At 37.6% G+C, this 15268-nt stretch overlaps 1 protein-coding gene across 1 annotated transcript in view; it reads left to right on the top strand.

Moving 5' to 3' along the window:
- The window catches only part of RAB2A (RAB2A, member RAS oncogene family), a 44156-nt gene extending 29125 nt beyond the window's left edge, over nucleotides 1-15031 (top strand). Inside the window, exons 8-9 of the mRNA XM_037379397.1 lie at nucleotides 11038-11106; nucleotides 13363-15031. Coding sequence (XP_037235294.1) covers nucleotides 11038-11106; nucleotides 13363-13458 — 165 coding nt within the window. The 3' untranslated portion in view covers nucleotides 13459-15031. The remainder of the gene's footprint in view (nucleotides 1-11037; nucleotides 11107-13362) is intronic.
- The last annotated feature ends 237 nt before the right edge of the window (nucleotides 15032-15268 follow it).

The following is a 15268-nucleotide window of genomic DNA, read 5'->3' as shown; positions in this document are numbered from 1 at the left end:
GGTGTGTTATCAACATTGTTGTAGTCACAAATCCATAGCACAGCACCATACAGGCTTCTGTAAAGAAAACGAACTCCATCCCAGCTAGACACAGCAAAGTAGTGGACAAAGAGCTGCAGCGGAGATGTTAGGGCTATGTAAAGCAGCAAGATAGCTTCATGTGTTTTTCAAGCCCGTACTCAGTTCATGCCTCCCCACTTACCTTTCTTATAATAGCATGACATAGTTCAGCTTCTCATACTACATAATCTTCTCTTACTCTTTTCCAAAACTTTCCTACATGTGAGGTGGTGGACAACCAATGAGGTATTCTTTCAGTGGTAAGCCCCTTAAAGTTTTGAAGTATTTAGTATTTTTTAAAAAGTTATAGTAACAACCAGCTTTCACTGACTTCATTCTGGTTTGTTACTACCTGATTCTAACATTAGCACTTGTGTCAAAAAATACATGCTAGGGAATGAGTTTTCCAGTACCTGATGCATCTCTGATTATCAGGAGGAAAATGAGCATAAAATTCTGTGTAAAAAAAGTTGAAATAGAATCCTCTTCTTCTGAGGATACAAGTGAGCAATTGTGTGCGTGTACTAATATCCTAATTCTGATGGAAAAGCTTTAGGATGTAGTCTTTTTTAGTGATAATCAACTGCATTCCCTAAATTATATTCTTAGTGAACACTAAAAGAGGTGGCATGAGCTAGACAGTTACAGCTGAAGGAGCAAAATCTTAACCTTTGAGCCAGTAAAAATAAGTGAGGAGAAGTAGTAGGCACGGTAGCTGAAAGATACAACTTTGTGGATAAAAGAAACCATTTCATTTTAATGCTGATTCTGGACTGTTGAGTTACAAGAAAATAGAAGGCAACAAGGAAGGAAATGGAATGGGCAACATTTGAGGCAAGAACAAGAAGCATGCAAGCCTTCAGTAGCTGACTTCAGGAAGACTGGAAAGAAAAAGTTTTGTGACTCCATGGGGGTGTAGAAACTAAACAGTAAGAATAACATTTGAGAAAGTTCAGCTAAAATTAGACTAAATTTCAAGCAGAAGAAATCTGTGGCCCTGTCTACAGATGTTATCTTCCATGGTGGCAATGGAGAATAATTCTGCTGGATTCTTTGGGAAACTAGGAGCTAAGGAAGTTATACTGTTGATTCTTCGCATTGACAGAAATACACTGGATCTAAAAAGCTAGATGTTGCAAGTCTCTGAAATTGCATCTGAATTACATCAAATTGTTTCTAATGCATTTGTGTTGAGTGGTGAAGCAGACACCTTCTTCTGCTTACTTAGGTTTCAGATAAATTATCTAAATATTTTTTATGCATTTAATTTGAATCTCAGAATGTTCAATGTTTGGAAAAGTACTAGAATTTTTAGATAGAACTACTGAGGTTAAAGGGGCTTTCTATTAATTCTATGTAAGTTATTGGGGGAAGAGGGGGGGAAAAAAGCTATGGGGTCTAGGGGGCAGAAATGTCCCTCTAACTACTCAGCAGCATTTTTAATCCATGCTGATAAATCATTGATGATTGTAATGTATCATGGCATGGGTTATGTAGTTAACCATTACAGTGCTAGGATACATGTAAAAATCTTTAAAGTCAATGTTTAAAGATACAGCATCATCAGCAGTGTTGAAAGAGCAGATGATTTTACTTGAGAAGGATATACCTCCAGTGCAAAATGATAGATGTTGATTCTGATGAGCTAACAGCAACAACTTAAGCAAGCAAGTTCACACGAATACAGCTTCAGAAATACTTCAGAATTACATGCACCTATTGGGCCTCTGTTTTTCTCTCTCTGAATTTAACAAAGTCTTATAGAATGATAAAAAGAAGGTTTAAAATTAATTTGTAATTCAGTTATCAACCTGCTGCCCTTGTTACACATCAATAGGAAATATTCCTCAAAAAGGGTGTTTTGGAGAAAGACGCTATTACTGTAAGGCACACACATTTGTACGTATGGAAATGCATAGATGTAACAGGCTAGAACATTCCCAGATAACAACTGCTGCCTTGTTTCCTCTTTCCCTTCCGAAAAGAGGGATTTTACCATACTGAGATCATGTAGTTGATTAATAAAGCCTTGGCCTGCTTCATTTGTGCCCGTGTAGTGTTGCTTAGTGGTTGCTATACAACACAAAGGAGCAATGGAAGTGTATTTGTGGGTACTGAAGGAGGTAATGTAAGTGTGATTGCCAGGAAAAGTGACAATAAAGAAGCTACACAGTATCTAGTAATAGGGCTTAAACTATTCTTCCACCCTTTTAAGAGAAATGGATCCAACTTTTGAGGTACCTGTCCAAAGTAGAATTAGGAAGAGTAACTGTTTTTCCTGGCCAAACATGTTTTGTGGTTTAAATGGCTTTTTTCTCATTACAGAGCTAGTTTTCAAACTTTTCTGAATCTGAGTCACAAGTATTCATGACAAAAGAATCAAGATTGTTAAGGGTTTAGAAATATCACCTTGGATTGTTCACAGAAGCCATTCCTCAAATAGCTTGTATCCTGTAGTCCTCTGTAGCCTATACCTCAGGAACATACATGGCTGCTTGAAATACTAGTAGCCAGAATTTTTTTTATTTTAACAAAAATGCTTTAATGAATATTTTTAGAGTAGAAAATGGGGTAAACTCATCATCTTTACCTCTTAGTCTGGCTGCTTGTATCAGTAATTTCCAGACGAGTAAGGGAAGCTTCCCAGGCAGTTCTAAAAATCTTCTGAGGTAATTCTTCACGGAAAAAAATTAAACATTCGGAAGTGTTTTGAACTAATTGACTCTGCTTTGTAAAAAAGCAAGGTTACAGCAGTCCTTTTTTTTTTTTCTGAACTGCTCACAATGCATTTTCAAGTCTTTTTAATTTATAGAAGATAGATTAATTCTTACATATGTTTTGGTTGACATCAGTAAGTCTCACCACTGTACAGCTCGCATCCTACATGTGTAAAGGAAGTCTATAGCAAGTGCTTTTCACTCATTTTATTCTTGAGATGCTGTAAGCTATGTGATTACTGTATTGTTGTCACTACATTCCACATTTTCTGAACAGCTGCTTTGGTAGGGCCATTGCCTTGCATACTATCAAGCTTGTCCTTGTATACTGTCAAGTTTGGGAAGCTTAGGCTGCTTACTACGTGAGCATTTCTACAGCATCTGGTTCAAGATCTGGCATGCATTTCTTAACTTAATATTGTCTCTAGTCTATGTCCAGACTAATACCTGGTCCTGCAGCAACAGGACTAGTAACTGTGTCACTTTTATACACTGAATACCAAGTTCTTGTCACTGGGGAATTCCGAAGGGGCAGTGTGGCAGTACAGGCTGGTGGTGCCACCTAAATTAACAGACAGGTCTGCATTGTGAAGCACAAGCAGATAGCTGTGGAGGTGTTACAGTCCTAGTCATAGCCATTCGGTGTACAGACTGCTTGCATCTCATGCAGATGTAATACTGAAACACAGCAGCACATGGGTGTGTGGCTCCTGTGTTGTAACAGAAACAGCTAAATGGACAGAGGGGAGAATTTTCCTAATGGATTTTTCCATCTCTAGTTGAAAATAAGTGTTTCTCTGTGTCAGGAGTGACAAGAGAAGCCTCTAGACTTTGTTTTGATCAGTTTGACATTGTTTCTGACCCAACTTTACCTGATCTTGCATCATAAATGTCTTGCTGTAGATGTTTGCAAGCTAATGGTGGAGTTTTTAGCAGTTTTCCTTTATATGAACAGATCGGCTTCTGTCATTAATGTTACTTAAACTGTTTCCCTTGTGTAAGCCTGATTTTTCCACCGCTGTGTAGTGCTGTGTGTAGTCAATCTGTCACTGTAGCAGTACACTGACCTGTTCAGTGCTTGGGTCTTAAAAGAAGGTTTTAAAATGTTCATTGTGTTTTCAGGATTATGTCTCATAACCCACATCTTGGATAGAAATGTTTAGCAGTGGAGAATATCCTGTTTGCTGTTTATCTTGTTGCAGAGGCTGTTAGGGGATGTTTGTACAACAGGTAGTTGATAGTTGTGAGTGGGAAGTAGACATAGGCTCTTCCTTTGTAGTTTGTGGAGGCTCCTAAGAATTCAGCGTGGCCACAGAGTTAAATCATTGTTTGATATGGAATGAGATTGGGTGAGAAGTTTCTGAATCGTTGGGAGGATAAAAGGGTTACTGGGGGGGAAGTTTACGCACAGGGTTATAACTTGAATGCAGTGCAAGGCTAGTTATACTATTCTCATCAGTGGTATCGTACTTATTTAAATGGGGCGGGGGGTGGTTGTTGATTTCCTTTTAGCTTCTTTCTAAAGCTGTCACCAGCTATGAAAACATAACTGAATTTTTGTGGTTTTCTTTTCCCTCAGTGATTTCTAAGCTGTACCACTACTGCATTTCTTTACAATTCTATTTAAAAAACAAACAAACAAAAAAAACCAAACTTGCCCATGTTTTGGAGGTGTTCAGTGATGTATACTCTGAGCATGGCTGTTGGCTTTCTCCCAGGAGAATGTATAGTTAAATTCGACCTGAAACATTGAACTTGGTTTTCATTCATGGTGAAAGGAATCTAGTGTTAACTTTTAGAATCTTGGTGGTTTTATCTGTTGTGTTTTCTTGAATTGTGGATGAGGGATTTGCCCTCTGAAGTACTGTTGGCAGAATTCAGTGTTGCGTTTTTTTTACTGTAAGAAAACACTGTGATGCCTATCTGTACGCTTTTCACTTGCATATGCCTAAGTCTGAGGTCCAAACCCCAGACATGTTTGCACTTGTTTTAATTGTAACATCAGTTATTTTCCAACCTTGCATTAAAATGACACGTAATACTTAACAATTTTTTCTCTCATTTGCAAGAAGTTAACTATTTTATCACATTTGTTTTTTCATTGCTAGCTCAGCAGCAGTATGTGACTGCTAATTGTACTCTTACCTGAACTGTGTAGCTCAGAGCTTGCTGAGTGCTATCTGCTTCGGCAGTGTCTTAACACTTGTAGAGGCAGAGTAGAATCACTTGCATGAGCTCAGGCTGATGATGAGGTCTTTCACAACACATGGAACTTACCTTTGTGTCCCTGGAATATAATTTGCTTGAACTCATTTACATGTACTACTGATTTTCAAGAAGTAAAGATACCTAGCTGTATTTGGGAAACTGCAGTAACTGTGCATTCTTCTTGCTTTCCAGGCTGCCGCTTTTAATAATTATTAATGTGATCAACCTTAAGCAAAAGAGCTTTCTGGATACTGGTCAAACTAGTGCTAGACGCCATCACTGTTCAGAAGCTGTTCTCATTTGAGTTGTATTAGTGTATCGCTGACTCCTGGTGTGGGAGTTGGTTTTCCTAAGTTGTTTCCCATATGGAGGGGATTATATAGCCCTATGCCAAGCTTTCATCTTAAGAGTATTTCTGCGTTATTCCAAGTTGTCTGCACATAAAGAGAACGCAATAATGAATTCATTACTTAGGATAAAATCTGAATAGACTAACGGTTTTGACTAAGCAATAGAGCACTTCTGCTGCGTGTAGCTGGATGGTTACTCAGTGGTTTTGTCTCAGCTGTAACTTAATTTTCTCTTCAGACAGCTTCTTTCATACTTTTGCTGAAATGGATAATGAATATTCAAAAGCCCTATAGCTTCAACAGTAGTACCACCAGGTCACAGATAAGGGGAAGGAAGATGGCCTTTGTAATATTCTGAAGGGTAAAAATCTAAAACTCATGGAAAGATGAGATTCTTAGCAGCTTCTAAATTTGAACTGATTTTTAGAAGTGTATTTTATTTCCCCTCCATGCCCTCCCTAAACACAGCTAATTGCTGGTAAACAAACAGTTGTTTGACCTAGTAATATAGTTAGCAGGGATTTAGTTAATAAGACTTGAAAATCCTAGGATGTTAATAGCTTTCGTAGTAAGGTAAAGTGACACACAAGGTGTAATCTGACTAGAACTTGCAAAAGAGCAGAATTTCTAGTTCATGGGAGTCTTAAAAAAAAAAAAACAAACAAACAACCAAACCCAATAGTTAGGTTTCTTTTGTATCAAAACCAGTATTCCTTCAAGTTCCTTGAAAACAAAGTTCTGTGACCTTTCAGCTGTGTGAAGCTGGCGCTTTAGCCAGTTTGTCCCATGAAAAAATAGAGCAGTGAAGCTCATGTCATTTCAGCTGTGGGAGAGAGAAGGGGCAGGACACCTGGCTCCGGTGAAGATTCACAGCTTTCACCTCCTTGTGGCCAACCCTTGGACTGTTCCCCAGCTGTGCAGTAAGGAATACGGGCTCTGCCATTATTCTTGGGGCTTCTTGGACATCTCATACGATCAGAACAAAAAGTCTCAGTCATTGAAGGGTTTCAGGCTTTATAGAAGAGCATGAGAAGTATGATTATAGCTGCCTACCTGAGCTGTAGATTTTGGTGGAGAGATGGATTCTTAATTTGAGGGGTTTACTTTTTTCCCTCAGGTTCTCTGTCATTTCTAACTGTTCAACAGCAGCTGCAGGACTCTTCGAGACACTTCAAGCTCTAGTAATGTGCATCTTCCCAATAAGCTTGTCAGAAAGATTGCACTCCAGCAGGCATATACATAGAAATTGCTGTCAAGTTCTGTTTTGTGCCTTTGCACCTTTAATTCAAAAATAAGGCTACAAATGTGTTGGGGTGCTTTTTGTGGCATAGGTTCATTATGTAGCACCTTCCTACTGCTTGATAATTAACCCCTTTGTAGCCTCTTTAGTGTCCTAGGCTGCTTTCTGAAGGATAGTTTAGCTGTAAAAAGTATTGTCTTACTGTGCATGAAACAGCTGCTTAGAGCTTTGGGATCTCACTCTATTAAGTGGCCATCGAGCACCACTTACACACTGGGATGGTGAATGCTCTAGGGATAAATCCATTTGCGGTCTGTATCGTTACTGTTTCCAAATGCATTCTTTAGAGTAATGTAACTATATCGTATCTTGCTGCTAAAAGATAAGGTAGGAAGTTGGGAAGGAGGAAGAAATTCTAGGTGTTGTCTGATCACAGAGGTGAGGGTGATGCTTTAGAATCTGTGAGAGATTTAACCTTTAAACATTCCTTATTTAGTTGTAAGAAAGCATCCAGAAATAATGACTGCATAGTTTCTGTTTCAAAGCACTAAATTTAACTTTAACATCGCCACCAGAGGGCAGCATGTTACACGAGCTGGCGGTGCAGAACCTGGTCTGTTCTGATTTTAAGGAAAGATGAGCTTTTAAAATAATAATAAAAAAAATAGTTTTGAAAAGTGTCAGTGATTCATTTACAACTTTTTTCGTGTTATGTTTGGCTTGTAGCTAAGTCCTTAAATAATTGTCAGGGCATTCTTTCTCTGAGAAGGAGCAGTGATGTTCTTGACATCTGCCAAGTGAAAACTAAATGTAGCTGTTCTACAACGTGCAACGTGGTGCCCTTAGTTTATTATTATTCCTGAATACAACCTCCATAAGACAGAAGTATCAGGAACATACTCCCTTACTTCTTGCATTGTTTTTACCATTTACAGAATTCATTCTTCTTGGTTTTGTCTCAAGAGTAGTAAACCTTGTTTAGGATGTTGAAGTTGATTTAATTCTACAGTCAGTGTATTTAGGATTAATTTGTTTTTAAGTGCAGTATGTACTGTTTGGTACTTGGCTTTTTGTGTTTTGGGTTGTTTGGAGGTTTGGGTTTTTTTGAGGTGAGCATTATGAGACTTGACTTTTGCTTCCTATGTAGCAATATGATCTAGGAAACTTCTTATACAGATCATCTAAAGTGATATTATACTGATATATTGTGACTCAAAAAGCTCCTTTGTTAGCTTTGCAGCAGGTGCTGATGTGACACAACAAGCAGATCGCATTTTACAAGACTCACTTTCCTACTTGTACAGTAATGTAATTTTCTTTGGCAGGCTATTAAATATTTGAGAACCTAGTTATAATGTGAACAGAACTGAAAAACATGTTATATTGAAACAAATAACTGAATAACTTGTATGCAACTTTTTTTTAATGCTGTGGTACAGATGTATTCAGTAGTCTTATGCATAATCTTTCTAAATCACAAATTACTGACACTTTTAAAACCAAGAGTTAAACATTAAATGTAGACGTTTTCCTGAAGTTACGTTGTTTTCTTTAGTTTTTCTGAAATGTAGTCTAGAATTTTTATATTTGGAAGTCTTAACATACTGGTTTTGCAAAAGTCTCTGTCATCTTTTTTTGTGTAATGGAGGTACTGTGTACCAGGGCCTCGCCATCCTTCAGGTGACTGGGTATAAATCCGGATTGAATCTGGTACTGCGTCTCCTGGCATAGTGAAAACAAACCAGAGCCTGAGCTCATTTAGAGTGTAAGTGCCAGAGTAGCTTTGTGTTGTATTTTAGTAACAGCAGCATTATGGGAATGTACAGTGCAACTGCAGTAGGCTTGGTAGACAGCCAGCTGAGTCCGTGTGGGCTTACTGGTTGAGGTCTTGTGTTCTGTGGAAGTGGCTAAATTGCACCTGGATCCGAGTTGGCGTGTGAAGTGCTACAGCTGTGTTCTTGCAGCCCCTGCACATGGTCTAATAAATCCAAACTAGATGTGAGGGGGAAATGCTCTGTCTTTCTGCATGCGTGGCTCAGTTAATCTGCAAATAGGATAAACTGCTCATAAATAATTGAGAGTTTATAGTACGCTGCATGTTCCAGATAAGACTTAGAACATGCAGTATTGAAAGAGATTTTTTAGAAGTCATCAATTATACAGGGTTCATCTTCTTGTCCTTGCTAATTGGGGCACTAGCATGCAATGCCAAAGTCTGATATGATATTCTTAAAGCAGGTAGACTGCCGTTTTCAGTAAAGTTCTCAGGTGGTCATTTTGAGTCTGCTTACACTTTGGAGCGTAAGCTAACTTAAAATACATGGATGCAAGAAACAAATGGAAGTCTCAAAGGATGCAAGTTGTTTCATAGCTATCGGTATTTTCTCAGAATCCATACCAACTGCAGAAAACGTGAGGTAGAGTTGCTATTATGTGCTATATTCTTGTCAAACCACTGTTTTCAAATAGGAATTATTTATATCTGACCCAGTGCCAGCCTGGCATTTTGCCATGCAGAATAACAGTAGGTGCTGTTTTTAACACTAGTATGTGGTGCACCAGAATCATTGATGGGAACGTGGTGGTCAGATGATATCTTTTCAAGACATCTGAAATGATTAAACTGAGATGAATGGAATATTTGGATTTCTCTGATCAAAGGTTTCTTAGGCAATGTGTTTAATATTAAAATGGACTATGCCGAACTCAGTATGCTTTTTTGCTTTGTACAGTACATGCGGAAGGGAGGGATTGAGTGTTGTTAAATCACACTATGTTTTCCAGGCATTTTACTTTTTTGTGAGGATAGATGCATTCTAGTTTTGCTGGTCTAAAGTAATTTTTATAGATATAATGTAATTCTCGTTAAATTAATTCTGAGAGCCTAGGCGTACTTAGCCAACATCTCCTAGAATTTGTGGAAGTGCCAGTAGTTAAGTGCTGGTTTACATGAAGTTATCATAACACAATTTTTAAGACTTCAAGTTCTGTTTAATGTCCGACTGAAGTAGAAGCAAGCATGTACTCTCACGGATTCCAGCTGTGTGAATTTCCAGAGGTTTTGACTTGCACCTTTCAGTAGGCACATGACTGAGGTCATTACAATAATTTGTGTGTTATCAGAAATTTTTTTTCTTACATTGAAAACTTCAGTTTCTGAGGAATTTGAATCAATCCGTATTTGGTCAAAAGCCAATTTTTCTCCTCAGCTCTTAACACGTGTTTGAAAAACGAACTCACTTCCTAAGTGCCTTGTGAATCTGCAATGATTAATTCTTCTCATTATTTTGCTGCAAATTCTCATGACCCTCTGTGATGATTCGATCACCCACTTAGAGTTTATGCATATTCATATCTTTCCGCTCCTGCTGCAGTCGTTCAAGTCTCCTTCACTGGCTGTGGTGTGTGCTTGGTGCAGTAATTGAGCTGCAGTAGATTGATTACTCTGGGGAGCTGTAAGGCCTTTAAAGGTGAAAACATATCAGTCCTGTTAATTAGGAAACAAAGCTCTGGTGGCAAGTTCAGCAGTCAAATGCTTCCAGTGTAGAAATGAGGAAAGGTATGATTTGTTCCTCTCCATGAACCCTGTTTACTTTTTTATATTTGAATTAGATCTGTATTTGCCTGTGATAGGCATGTGCAGAAGACAGCATATCTTGTATGATTGCATGGTGTTAGTATTTTAAAACAAAAAGAACTATAAGTTTGATAGCTGCTGTTAATCACGTTTTAAATTGTACATTATTTTAGGCATTACTTGACCTATAAAGTTAAATGAGAGATGAAGAATGGAATCACTGACTATAAACTTTAACCGAAAAACATTTACATAACTTACTTTTTCAGACCTGAATGTCAAAGTCTTTTCTCTGAATTAAAACAACAGATTTTCAGAAATCATAGTGAAACCTGGAGCCTCTTTTCTGCTATTAAGATGTCTATTGCCTATAGTGTGCAAGATTAATTAAAGACAATACATTCTTAAAAGTAGGTGAATATTAAATGTTAGCATAAGGTTTCATCCAGCAGACAGTATCCTTACATCATCATTGTAAGTACCCTGTGGTTTTATGTTGCTAAGCACTCTAATCTAGAGTGGCCTATTACGAAGATATTAAGGGTAGGGGAAACCATCTGCCACACAATCTATTCATAAGGGTCAGAAATAAATAATTTAAAAGTAATTTATATATCTTAAAAACCACTTTTACCCTGTAATTACTGGACAGCAGATTGCAGAATACAGATGTTATGAAAATACCACTGTTTTTGTAAACAGTGTGTGATCCATTGCCACTTCAGGGTGGGTTATAGAATGCTGTTGTCTCACCTATTCCTGCTGAGGTCAGGAAGAAAAGTCTCACTGAAACAACTGCACATGAGCTTGGATTCCAGTTAGTGTATCTTACACCAAAGGATATTGCATTCATAGTGTTTGTGGTTTTTTTCCCCTCTGTTTTAGGCATTTATTAACACCGCAAAGGAGATCTACGAGAAAATCCAGGAAGGAGTTTTTGACATTAATAATGAGGTAACTTTCAGTACTCTGAGTACTTTTTGTTTGGTTGATTTTTTTAAATGTACAAAATTCACGTTCCCTGGAAGGCTGGACAGTAAAATATTTATCTGTTCCATTTGGATATAGAATTGTCTGCCATTGTTATAAAAATGGATTAAAGTAAGTGACCCTATCCATCCATGAAGCATCACAAAATAATAAAATCCCCAAAAGAGAAGAAAATCCACTTTCATCCATTTCTCCATATGGTGTCATCTGTTTTCAAAGATAATTTTCCACTATGTAAATGGGGGACCATGTTGATATGCCAGATGCACTCCATGAGCTGTCCAGTGTAGGGGAGGGATTGCTTTGAGAGTTACATAAAAGACTTTTGAAATGTTCCTGGTTTAGGTGGCTGGATTCTGCAGGGAATAAAAGATTAGCCATTTTGCCTATGCACATTACTGAAATTACAGATTATCAGGGCTGTCTTTTTGCTTGTTTGGGGTGGGAGTGGGGAGGTGAAGCAGGGAGCACTGCTGTAATGCAAGAGCCTAGAATGGCGTATAATGTCTCTTGAATTTTGAAATTATTATGCTGTTGAAAACCTGAAGCCCTTAGGAGAGAGGCCATAGAAGAAACAGATTCAAATTCAGTGGTAGTAAATAGAAATACTAGGACTGTATAGAAATGTTAGGTTCATATAAGACCTTTGTTAACATTCACAGGAAAAGTCACACAGCAAAGTTTAAATTTGATAATGTGAAGTGGTCAGTCCTTTCTGATGCCCAGAAATTTTTATCCTGCATATTCCTAAATATCGTTGCTGAGGTGCTTAGTGAAACTACATGTGAAAATCTGCACTGCCACATTCTGTTTTGTGAATAGGCGCATTCTCTGTCTAGGATTGTCAGTCTGCTTTTTTTAACTATTATAGTCCTTGCAGAATTGTTGAAGGGGTAGTGAGGGAGTTGGCAGAACTCAATTAAATAGCTTCACCTCTTTCTGTTTAATGTATTTTAACTTAAGGAACTGTAGACTGTTAAAAATACTGCTTTTATGACTCTTGAGAGGAAATACTGGGAAACTTCAGTCATATGCAAAGTATTTGTATTAAGAAACTTGTCGCTAAATAAGACTTGAATAGTTAGTAACCCTTCAAAGACACTGACCTGGAAAATGTGTGCATATATATGGTGTTTTGGTGAAACATTTCTGAAATTCATTTTAGTGATGAAAAATTCAAAACTTTAACGTTTTTCCTAAAGAGATTGCATGCAGTAGTGCAGTATAAATTGGACAGTAATCAGTGTCTGAAAAAGCATGCTCATTGTATCTGTCGAGTTTCATATCGTAGCTGACTGCTTTACTGTGCCTTGTGGAGCTTTGATTGCAATATGCTGTCAAGAGCCAACAGTCCGTGCTACTTATTTGGCTTTATGCCAGGTCTGGCTCCTTGATTCCTCAAGAAGTTGCTATCAGCCCAGAGGGGGCAAAACCAATGAGCCATAGGGCATGCTTTTTATTAAAGAGGAGTCAAAGAGCGAAAAGAAACCACATCAGCTGCTGTCAATACTGAGCTAGTGCCAGAAACCCGAAGGCTACCACGGTTGCAGAACAACTGCCAAGCACTATAAATCTGAGATTTACTGTGACGCAAAGTTTCCTTAAGAGCTTAATTTCTGAAGCTACTGTATTACTTTTCTCAAAGTGCTGTATTTTTAGGTAAAATCCACTTGAGGGAGTGAGGGTTAAGATATAAGTGTGATTTTGATGAATGAAAGAGCTACACTGTGTGTGGGTTCTTGGCAAGTAGCCATGTCTTTCGGGATCATAGAAATTATTGATGACACAGAACACTCATATGCCCTTAGCCGCTACAGCTGATTCAACACAGAAAGAAATGCTGTCTAGAGAGGAAAAGTTTTATATTGAACTAATGGAGATTTTGGTGAGAGGGGAGAGGTTATACATTCCTAGCAAACGCAATGTATTTTTAAAGCCTTGTGCCAAGTAGTATTAAAATACAGCCCTTGCTCAGTGTTTTTGTGTCAGTTTAAGCTACAGAGTTTAACACAGAGATAAAATTTAAATGAGAAGGAACGTATCTTCCTTTAAGTTTTATTTAATCACTAAGGACATGCTGCTAAAAAAAACGTATAAACTTTGCCATATCTATTGCATACATTAGGAGAACTTGCTATATAATCTTCTGGAGAAAAAAAAAAAGCTTTTCAAGTATTAGTGTTCTGAAATAATTACACTGTGTATTAAACTTCATTTCAGGCAAATGGCATAAAAATTGGCCCTCAACATGCTGCTACTAATGCAACACTTGCAGGCAATCAGGGAGGACAACAAGCTGGAGGAGGCTGCTGTTGAGCCTGTTTTTACTTTCTAGCTGCCTGGATGGGGCCTACTAACTTGTTTGTTCACCCTTCCCTCCCCCCACCCCACCCTCCCCACCCCGCTCGCCACCACTTCAATTCAACTGAGACATGAAACTTGTAAGTTGGTTTCCTGTTGCAGAAGACTTTATCCTTCAAATTCTTGTATAACTTTGAATAAATGGTTAATGTTCACTTAAAGACAGATTTTGGAGATTGTATTCATATCTATTTACATTTGATTTCTAGGTCAATTGATGTGACTATTTTTGTTAAATGTTGTCTTGTGCCCTTGACTACGAACTGAATTGTATTAAACACTACAAAGTCATCTGAGTATTTTAATCAGTTTGTGTAGTTAGGTTTCCCAGCTCCTGTGGTTACCTAATGTTTAATATTGTAGAGCTGTCCTCAAGTTTTGTCAATTTTCAAGGCTATAAAGAGAAGCGGAAGGACTCTTTTAAATTCTGTATTTATCACTTTCTGTATATATAGTTTAATAACCTGCTTGGGTGTACTTGCCAAGCTAGAATTCTTTAATGCATTTGCATAAATTCTATACTACTAAGAGCTTGAAAACTACAGAAGCATTAATAGAAATTGCTTGGACGCTAAATTTTAAGCCTTTTTGACATTGTTAGCATGTTCATCCTCCCCTGTCATTATCCTGAAGTCCAAGAGAAATGCTTAATGTGTATTACTAGAGGCTACATACGTGCTATCTATTTTAATGCCAAATGTTTGCTGTTTGTCCACAATTTCCACAGCACCTCTTCAGAAATGGATTAGCTGTTTGCCTTAACGAACACTGTAGGTAAAAGCAGAGTATGAATGAAAAGTAGAGGAGGACTTGATAAATTTAAAATGGCACATTATAAAACCATTAATCTTTTCTTAATGTTTTTTTTTTTCTTATTTACCACTTGATTTCTAGGTATATTTTTCATGCAAGGACAGTTTTTCAACCTAAATGTACAGTGGTTGTGTAAAGTTTTCTTTTAGTGACAACTTGTAATCCTAAATATATGGTAAGCATCTTGTCTATTGTGAAGAGGGTGTGAAAATAAAATCTGCCAGTTTGGAAATCTTGATGAAAATCAAAACTAGAAATGCTTTGGTACTTATTATGGTGGTGGTTGGCGGGGGTGGTGAGGGGGTGGTGTTTTGCCTGAAATGAAATGTTTGCAACACTGCAAAACAAAATCCTGTGTTTAAGTGTTTATTTGTCAAAGTACAGAATATTCATGTGACTTTTCCTACAAATGAGGAAACAACTGAGTTTCCATCTTATCCTATTTAAATAAATTGCAGATAAAAGGGTGTCACTAATGCTAGGTCATGCTTCATGTATCCAAAAAAAAGGGGGGGGGGGGGGGGGGTTGCCAGGAAATGACTGCAAACCGGTTGTCTTACTGGACCAATACTGACTGCAACACAACAGTGGGGGACGTGGATCCTCGTGTCATCCATTTTTATCGTCAGAACTTTAACATGAACAGTGAATAAACTTCAGCCTGACAGGTGTAACATAGCAGTGGTTCTCGGATTAAATAAAGTTTCAAAAAACATGTGGAACCTTTTGTTTGTATCTGGGGGAAGGGACAACCAGTATGGATTTATATTAGTTGCTGACTTCACCTATTTCTTACACATTTAGGAGCATTAGAAGCAATTCAGTGTAATTGTTTTCAACTATTTAAGTTGAGAGGTTACTCCATTTACATGCTTTCAACTGTTAACTGTTTATTACAAGTTTAGAAGTTATATTTTACCTTTATATATTTTTATATATGAACTTTATATAA

Source organism: Falco rusticolus, chromosome 3 (assembly GCF_015220075.1).
Source record: "Falco rusticolus isolate bFalRus1 chromosome 3, bFalRus1.pri, whole genome shotgun sequence".
NCBI lineage: Eukaryota > Metazoa > Chordata > Aves > Falconiformes > Falconidae > Falco > Falco rusticolus.
The sequence above is the reverse complement of the archived record's forward strand: the minus strand, read 5'-3'. Positions and strand labels throughout refer to the sequence as shown.